This window comes from Delphinus delphis, chromosome 3, assembly GCF_949987515.2.
Source record: "Delphinus delphis chromosome 3, mDelDel1.2, whole genome shotgun sequence".
Classification (NCBI taxonomy): Eukaryota; Metazoa; Chordata; class Mammalia; order Artiodactyla; family Delphinidae; genus Delphinus; species Delphinus delphis.
In genome coordinates, this window is record NC_082685.1 from 122,244,895 (window position 1) to 122,254,876 (window position 9,982).

The following is a 9,982-nucleotide window of genomic DNA, read 5'->3' on the forward strand; positions in this document are numbered from 1 at the left end:
ATACCTACCCAAATTCTTTCTTGTACTGGGATCATTCAGATCTTTTTAAAAAAAAAAATCAATAAGGGAAAACTAATTCCAGGGATTACTGTAATAATAAATAAAAATAAATATCAGGTTTTCTTTCTATAAACCCAAAAGCCTATTTCTAACAATTCTTTATTCCAGACACTAAATTAGTTAATGACAATGAAAAAATTTAAAAGCCACTCTTTATTGCACATTTACAGTATATTTGACAATGTCCAAGTTAAAAGAATCACTAAATTAACTACATTTTGGACATGCATTGTTCTTTTAGGCTACTGAGTGTCTGTCAGTAAATTTTTAATTTCCTCAGGTGAATAATCCTGCAATTGGAAAAGTGTTAATATATTTTTCTAAGTATCTACTGGTGGGAATTAATCTCAGCTTTGTTTTTTTTTTTTTTTGCTTTTTTGTGTTTAATATTCTGTTCTTGTAATAGTTTAAAATGTTGCACTAACGCTATTATTAGGCCTCTAAAAAAAAGGATAGTCAGCTGTCTTGGTAACAGAAAGGGACATAAGGACATACATAGAGATAATTGGAAACCAAAACTGAATATACCCTGCTAGATTAGTTCCCAGAGGATATGGTTTATCTTTAATGTATATAACTTGCCTGAGGATAAGTGATGATTGACTAAATATATTATCATTAATGATAATATCTACTCAGATTATCATTTAATTTTACATTTTTTACTATTTTTAAGTGGAGGGAAAACCTCAGTCTTTAAAATCAAGATAAATGTAAAAGTGACATTGTAAAATTAGAGCCACAAATCCCGAACCAAGAAGAACTATGAAATTAACAGTGTGTTGTTGCTAAGTGCTAGACAGATTAGCTCTTGAATAAAGTTGAGTTTGTTACATGAAAAACATTCATAAATAAGTCTATTCTCAGATTTTCTATAAACACCAACAATTTATATAATGCAACATCATAAAAACTTCAAAGCACATTTAAAAAAATGTTTAAGTAATTGTTATCTACATCATTTGTAATTGTTCAACCATAGTAAGGTATGAAAATTCCTAAAATGGAAAGAAAAAATAGCAAAGAAAGCAGAAAACAATGAATCCAATGACCCAGTTCACTGAATAAATATAGATGATCACCATATCCATGTCAAACCACCATCCACGGCTATCATCCTCAAAGTGCAAATAATCCATCCTATGTGCACCATGTGGAAACTGCCTTCTTGTAACTGGAGCTGCACGTCTGTGGAAACCTAGAAGATACATGAACATATTATTTAAAGCTCATTAAATTCAGTTTAAGTTCTCAGAAAGGAAGCTGCGTTATGAACAGAAGTATCACGACCAGAGCATATCTTGATTTCATTGAGTGATATATTGTATTCCTGACAGTTTTTTTTTTATTTTAATGATAAGCAACTATCAGAAGTCTTTTTTTTTTTTTTTCAGTTAAGGGTTTTAAGGGGGGACAGTAAAATTAGCAAAGAGCATGGAATATGGAGTCAGGAAACGATCCTTTTTTTAAAAACTGGAGTATAGTTGATTTACAATATTAGTTTCAAGTATATAACATAACAATATTTTTATAGATTATACTCCATTTAAAGTTATTATAAAATATTGGCTATATTTCCTGTGCTATACAATATATCCTTGTAGCTTGTTTATTTTAATACATAGTAGTTTGTACCTCTTAATCCCCTACCTCTTCTTACCCCTCCTCCCTTGCCTCTCCCCACTGGGAACCTCTAGTTTGTTCTCTATATCTGTGAGTTTGTTTCTGTTATGATATATTCATTCACTTTATTTTTTAGATTCCACATATAAATGATAATATACAGTATTTGTATTTCTCTGTCTCACTCATTTCACTAAGCATAATATCCTCCAGGTCCATCCATGTTGTTGCAAGTGGCAAAATTTCATGCTTTTATTTATGGCTGAGTAATACTGCATTCTGTGTGTGTGTGTGTGTGTGTGTGTGTGTGTGTGTGTGTGTGTGTGTATGTATCACATCTTTATCCATTCATCTGTTGATGGACGCTTACATTGATTCCATATCCTGGCTATTGTAAACAATGTTGCTATGAACATTGGGGTGCATATATCTTTTTGAATTACTGTTTTTGTTTTCTTTGGATATATACTCAGGAATGGAATTGCTGGACCATATGGTAGTTCTATTTTTAGTTTTTTGAGGAACCTTCATACTGTTTTCCATTGTGGCTGCACCAATTTACGTTGCTACCAACAATGTACTAGGGTACCCTTTTCTCCAAATTTGTTATTTGTGGTGTTTTTGATGGTAGCCATTCTACAGGTGTAAGGTGATACTCATTTGCATTTCTCTGATGATTAGTGATGTTGGGCATCTTTTCCTGTTCCTGTTGGTCATCTATAGGTATTCTTTGGAAAAATGACTGTTCAGGTCATTTGCCCATTTTTTAATTTTTTTTTTTTTTTTTTTTTTTGTGGTACACGGGTCTCTAACCGTTGTGGCCTCTCCTGTTGCGTAGCACAGGCTCCGGATGTGCAGGCTCAGTGGCCATGGCTCACGGGCCCAGCCGCTCCACGGCATGTGGGATCTTCCCGGACCAGGGCACAAACCCGCGTCCCCTGTATCGGCAGGCGGACTCTCAACCACTGCGCCTCCAGGGAAGCCCTTAATTCGTTTTTTTTTTGATACTGAGTTGTATAAGTTCTTTATGTATTTTGGATATGAACTCCTTATTGGTCATATCATTTGCAAATATTTTAGGAGACTATTTTTGATCTGTCATTTACTTGGGGCAAGGTAATTTATCTCCTTGGGTCTCATATTTCTCATCTATATCATCTGATGACTTAATTCAAAAATTTGTGAGGCTCATTTTTTGATATTGAGCCACATGAGCTGTTGGTAAGTTTTGGAGATCAATCCCTTGTCAGTTGCATGATTTGCAAATATTTTCTCTCATTCTGTGGGTTGTCTTTTCATTTTGTTTATGGTTTCCTTTCATGGGCAAAAGCTTTTGAGTTTAATTAGGTCCCATTTGTTTATTTTTGTTGATTTCCATTACTCTAGGAGATGGATAGAAAAAGACATTGCTGCGATTTATGTCAGAGTGTTCTGCCTATGTTTTCCTCTAAGAGTTTCATAGTATCTGGTCTTACATTTAGGTCTTAAAATCAAAATGGATTAATTTTGTGTATGGTGTTAAAGAATGTTCTAATTTCATTTTTTTTTTTACATGTAGCTGTCCAGTTTTCCCAGCACCATTTATTGAAGAGACTGTCTTTTCTCCATTGTATGGTCTTGCCTCCTTTGTCGTAGATTAATTGACCACAGGTGTGTGGGTTTATTTTTGGGATTTCTATCCTGTTCCATTGATCTATATTTCTATTTTTGTGCCAGTACCATACTGGTTTTTTGTTTTTAAAATTTATTTATTTTCTATTTTTATTATTTTTGGCTGCATTGGGTCTTCGTTGCTGTGCACAGGCTTTCTCTGGTTGCAGCGAGTGGGGGCTACTCTTCGTTGCAGTGTGCGGGCTTCTCATTGTAGTGCCGTCTCTTGTTGCGGAGCTTGGGCTCTAGGCACGTGGGCTTCAGTAATTGTGACACGCGGGCTCAGTAGTTGTGGCATGCGAGCTCTAGAGTGCAGGCTCATTAGTTGTGGCGCATGGGCTTAGTTGCTCCGTGGCATGTAGGATCTTCCCGGGCCAGGGCTCAAACCCATGTCCCCTGCATTGGCAGGTGGATTCTTAACCACTGCACCACCAGGGAAGCCCCTACCATACTCTTTTGCTGACTGTAACTTTGTAGTGTAGTCTGAAGTCAGAGAGCCTGATTCCTCCAGCTCTGTTCTTCTTTCTCAAGATTGCTTTGGCTATTCGAGGTCTTTTGTGTTTCCATACAAATTTTAAGAACAACCTAATCAAAAAATGGGCAGAAGACCTAAATAGACATTTCTCCAAAGAAGACATACAGATGGCCAAGAGGCACATGATCAAGAGGTACAAGATGTTCAACATCGCTAATTAGTAGAGAAATTCAAGTCAAAACTACAGTGAGATATCACCTCATAAAAGTCAGAATGGCCATCATCAAAAAGTCTACAAGCAATAAATGTTGGAGAGGGTGTGGAGAAAAGGGAACCCTATGCACTGTTGGTGGGAATGAATTGGTAGAGACACTGTGGAGAACAGTATGGAGGTTCCTTAAGAAAGTAAAAATAGAGCTACCATATATCTTGCAATCCCACTTCTGGGCATATATCTAGAGAAAAACATGGTTCAAAAGGATACATTCAGCCCAATGTTCATTGGAGCACTAATTACCATAGCCAAGGCATGGAATAAACCTAAATGTCCATTTACAGGTGACTGGATAAAGAACATGTAGTACATATATACAATGGAATATTACTCAGCCATTAAAGAAAATGAAATATTGCCATTTGCAGCAACATGGGCTGACTTGGAGATTATCATACTAAGTGAAGTAAGTCAGACATAGAAAGACAAATATCATATGATATTGTTTACATGCTGAATCTAAAAAAAAATGATACAAATGAACTTATTTACAAAACAGAAACAAAGTCACAGACTTAGAGAAGGAACTTATGGTTACCATGGGGGAAGGTAGGGGGGAGGGATAGATTGGGAGTTTGGGATTGACATGTACACACTGCTATATTTAAAACAGATAACCAACAAGGACCTGCTGTATAGCACAGGCAACTCTGCTCAATATCTGTAATAACCTAAATGGGAAAAGAATTAGAAAAAGAATACATACATGTATATGTATAACTGAATCACTTTACTGTACACCTGAAAGTAACACAACATTTTAATCAACTCTACTCCAATATAAAATTAAAAAATAGCAAATGAAAAAAAATTGTGAGGTTCAAATGTAAATTATTTTCCCATGAGAGCATTTTCTAAATTAAAACTTCACGTTTTATTTTTACAACCCTCACAATTAATGTTTGTTAATTCTGATCACCAACTTAACCTTCTATCTTATACCTTGAGAATTTCACTAAGTCATTTGTGCAAAATTCTATAGGAAAAATGTCTTATGTTTTAACATCGAATAAACTGGACAGACAAAATGATACTCCTTTGAAGAAATTGAGCTTTAATTCTTATGTTTCCAAGCATGGACCTACTTAAGGAGATTATATAAAAAGTAAATACTGAAAGTAAGCAATAGTCCATTTATGACTAAATGAATATGACATTTCTGAGAAATATTACATCTCATTGTGAAATGCTGTTCTTTTTATTTTGTGATACTTATATGCTAATTATTTACAGTTTGGTATACTCAGTGGCAACCTGTTTTTGTTGGCTGACCAACACTGAATTTTGTTTTTAGAGACCTTCAAAATTATATATTTTTTAAGATGAATAACGTGATTATTAACCTTTGCTTTGTAGTTATCTACTGCCTACTAATGTATTTCTGTGCTTATTAGTGTTGGTGAGTGGGGACAATACAATTAACTGAGCAGAAAAGATATATTCTAGTACTTGCTAGTAACTCTGGTGGTAAAGGCTCCGTGAGGCTCAAGCTTGAAGCAGATTCTGGTTCATCTATTTTAATAACTCGTTATGTAACAATAACGAAAGTAATGTTAAATATTATGCTCTAGATCAGGCTGCTTATTTTGACAGAAAGGCTGCATTCACCTGAGTATTAGTATGGTTAAAGTAAAATTTCTTTGATCAAGAATAATCCTAAATTATTGTTTACATATGTTTTATTTTCTATTTTAAAATAGAAAATATATATCTTTAAGGTGTAAAGCAGGATGATTTGATATATAATATAGTGAAATGATTACTATAGTCAAGCTAATTAATATATCCATCTCCTCACATAATTATCTTTTTTGTTGTTGTGACAGTACCTGCTGTCTACTTTATTAGCAAATGTCCAGTGTCTTTTATCAGATTTATGGTTCGTATATATTTTCTCAAAATCCATAGGTTGCCTTTTGATTTTATTTGTTTCCTTTGCCATGCTGAAGCGTTTTAGTTTGATGTAGTCCACTTGTTTATTTTTCCTTTTATTGCCTGAGCTTTTGTGGTCACATCCAAAACAAAACAAAACAAAACACCCAAACAAATTGCCAAGGCCATTGTCAAGGAGCTTATCCTGTATGTTTTCTTGTAAAGTTTTATGGTTTCAAATCTTAAATTTAACTCTTTAATCTATTTTGAGTAGATTTTCGTGTACGGTGTAACACAGAGGTCCAGTTTCACTCTTTTGCATACAGCAATCCAGTTTTCCCAGTACCATTTATTGAAGAGAGTATCCTTTCCCCATTGTGTATTCCTGGCACCCTTATTGAAAAGTAGTTGATTGTGTATATGTGGGTTTACTTCTGGGCTTTCCATGGTGTTCCACTGGTTTATGAGTCTGTTTTTATGCCAATACCACACCATTCTGATTACTATAGCTTTGCAATATAATTTGAAATCAGGAAGTGATACCTCCCACTCTGTTCTTTCTCAAGGTTGCTCTATTTGGAATCTTTTGTGGTTCCATACCAATTTTAGAATTGTTTTTTCTGTTTCTGTGAAAACTGCTGTTGGTATTTTGATAGGAATTGTGTTGAATCTTTATTTTGCTTTGAGTAGTACAGACATCTTAACAATATTCTTTTTTAAATTTTATTTTTTTATTGAACTATAGTTGCCATACAGTTATATAATTATAAGTTACAGGTGTACAATGTAGTGATTTACAGTTTTTAAAGTTTATACTCCATTTATAGTTGTTAAAAGATATTGGCCATATTCTCCAAGTTGTACAATATATCCTTGTACCTTATTTTATACCTAATAGTTTGTACCTCCTACTTCCCTACCCCTACATTAATTCTTTTAATCAATGAACATGGAATAGCTTTTCATTTAGTTGTGTCATCTTCAATTTCTTTCATTGATATTTTATAGTTTTCAGTGTTTATTTGTAAATTACATTTACTTATGTAGGTTAAAAACATGAAATTAAGAAGGATGAGATAAATGTTAAGTGATATTTTAGAATAAATTTTATAGACATATTTCAAGTAGGTTTTTAATAATTTCTAATGTTTTTGGCTGACTTTCTATCATATTTTATTTTTTAAAATAATTTTTATAGCTTACAAAAAGCTTATACTAGAATGGTGTGTCAGCTCTTCTATTTTTTTGTTTGCCTTATCAGTATTATCATCAATCTGATTTCTTTATAGGATTCTGTTTAAGTTTCTGTGCACCTTGTGCTGGTAGTTTAGCTAAAACTAGATAATATCTAAAATCCATTTAACTGGTCATATTAAACTTCAAAACATTGCAACACCTGCAAAACTAACCAACTAATGAAGTCAGCTATTCATATTGTCAAACTTACAGTTTTCCTCGGCTAACATTACATACCATCATAACATGTAAGTAAGGATGCCAATGTCAGTCCTCACTAAGTATTAGTAAAGTTTAACTTTTCTTCTGTTTCAATAATCATAACAGAAATTTTAATGTTATTTTCCCACATTCCAAGGGATTGTCTCGCACCAGCCTGTAGGCATTCTATTTTGGAGAGCATATTTAGGGGATTTCAATCCTAACAGCTATTTATGACTATCTAACTACTGTTCTCTAAACTGTACTCAGTATCTTAAAAGGAAAGGGGACTTTCTGTTTGTGTAGGAGAGAGGGGAAGTGGGAAGAGTTTTTCTCACATTCAAAAATTATTCTAATACATAAACACAAATGTTCCCAAAGAAGTTTATATACCTTTTCAAAAACCTTTCACAAATATAGGCTGGAAAACAGGTAACATTGTTACTGGAAATTGTTACCATTACTACTATATTTTAAAATATGTGATTTTTCTGTCCAAAAGGAATATTTAGAGGCCTTAGATCTTCAGATTCAAAACTTTCAGTTGTTTGGGTCAAAGAATAACTGTATTAATGGCATAGCTGTAGAAAACAGTAGAACTGAGAGTAGACAAGGCACAAAAGATGTAGAATTATGAGTATGGTGATCAAACATGCTGGTTTCCCCAGGACAGTCTCAGTTACTCTTATGTCTTGGTATAATTACTAATAGTGCCCCTTTCACTCTGGAAGTGTCCTCATTAATGGTAATTTCCTTTATTGGTGGAATGAGGGAAAAAGAAGGCAGTGCAGGGAGACACCGAACTACAAAATTTCTAGCTCTGAACATCAGAAGGTGATGCTGACCCAGACGGCTTATGCAATGGTGTTTTTATAGGTAAGGTGGATAATGATCATTACTTGGTTAATTTCTTAAAAAAATTTTTTTTAAGTGGGGAAGGAGTGAATAGGTGTTTGTAATAATTTTGGAATTTCCAAAGCTGTAAATTGAATGAGAGGATTGGAATTTCTAAATCAAAATCAGACTAAAAGAAAATGACCTCACTGACAGTTACTTAGTAAATATTATATTGATTATGAAATTAGAAAAATTGCCAGAATACTAATCACAGAGATTAACTGCAGATTCCACTGTAAAATGATGGCAATGAAAGTACCTAATTCATTGGGCTAATATAAGGATTAGATTAATTAATACATATAAAGCACATTCCTGGCTGATAGTAAAGTTTCAATAAATGTTAGATTCTTATATTTTTATTACTATCGTTACTGCTACTTCGAATATGAGGAAGAATCTGCTTTTCTTGTCAGTTCTTGTTCTTCATATTATGTCTACCTTTTCTGAATAAATCAATATGCTTACCATTGTTTGTTCAAACAAATGCTGAGAAACTGTTTTCTTCAAGTATGAGTTGATTTCTCTAAAGCAGTTAACTTTAAATAGACTGTCAGAACATCAGATACTGAAAATATGGAATTGATTAAAAATTTAGGAAGAGTATATGTACTATCTCTTAGAGGCTGAGGATTTAAAGATATTTTAAGACATGGTTCCTGTCTTAAGAAACTCATAGTCTAGAATAGTTTCTCAATCTTTTTTTTTTTTTCATTATCACTCCTGTAAGGAGAAAAAAAATGTTAAATTTAAATATATCTCAAATTAAATATTCTAATCAGGAAATCAAATTAAACCAAATTTCTCCTGAATGAGAGAAATTAAAAATAAGGAATAAAATTTGTTCATGTAGGGTTGAGCTCTTGAGGGCCTCAAACAACTGTAATATCTAAGATTTTTTTGGTGCCCCAAGAACCAGGTTTTGCCCCCATTTAAAGTGCATGGCCTAGGAGACAGTACACTTAAAACCATTGTAATAAGTCAATGTATATATTTTAATATATACAACCACTTCATTCCAAAAAGTGATTTGGATTGGAGTTAATGGAGTGAGAAGCTTCTGTACCAGGAATTCACTTTTTCAGAGACTTACGCACAACTTATTATTAGTGATAACCTGATAATAATTAGTTTGTAATCAACACATGGTTTAAAGAATAGCCAATATTACTAGTAGATTTTAATTACGCTATTTTAAAGTAAAGGACACAATAAAGACACATACTCTTTTTTTGCCATAAACTATTAGGAAAAAAAGTGTAGTGCAGTGAAAATCATACTCCTCAAGGAATCAGAAGATTTGGATTCTTGTGCCAATATTAAACATACTTATTATTTGGTCAAGTCAAAATAGTTTCTCTATATCAAGATGTTCATATGGTTTTCTTCTTTAATCTGTTAATGTGATGAATTCAAATAGATTTTTTAAAATGTTGAATAATTTTTAAAAAATCTGTTAAAGTGATGAATTAAAGTGATAGATTTTCCAATGTTTTATCATTCCTTCATACCCAGGATAAATTCTGTGTGTTCATGATAATCGTTTTTTACACATTGATGGATTCAACTTTATATATTTTATGTGGCATTTTTATGCCTATGTTTGTAAGGAAGATTGGTCTATAATTTTGTTTTATGTGATTTTTGCCTGGTTTGTATATCATGATTTTATTGTCTTCATAAAACATGTTGGC

At 33.0% G+C, this 9,982-nt stretch overlaps 1 protein-coding gene across 1 annotated transcript in view; it reads right to left on the reverse strand.

Annotated features, from left to right (window-relative positions):
- Positions 1 to 462: 462 nt before the first annotated feature.
- The window catches only part of RNF180 (ring finger protein 180), a 276,822-nt gene continuing 267,302 nt past the window's right edge, over positions 463 to 9,982 (reverse strand). The window contains exon 8 of the mRNA XM_060007026.1: positions 463 to 1,258. Coding sequence (XP_059863009.1) covers positions 1,059 to 1,258 — 200 coding nt within the window. The 3' untranslated portion in view covers positions 463 to 1,058. The remainder of the gene's footprint in view (positions 1,259 to 9,982) is intronic.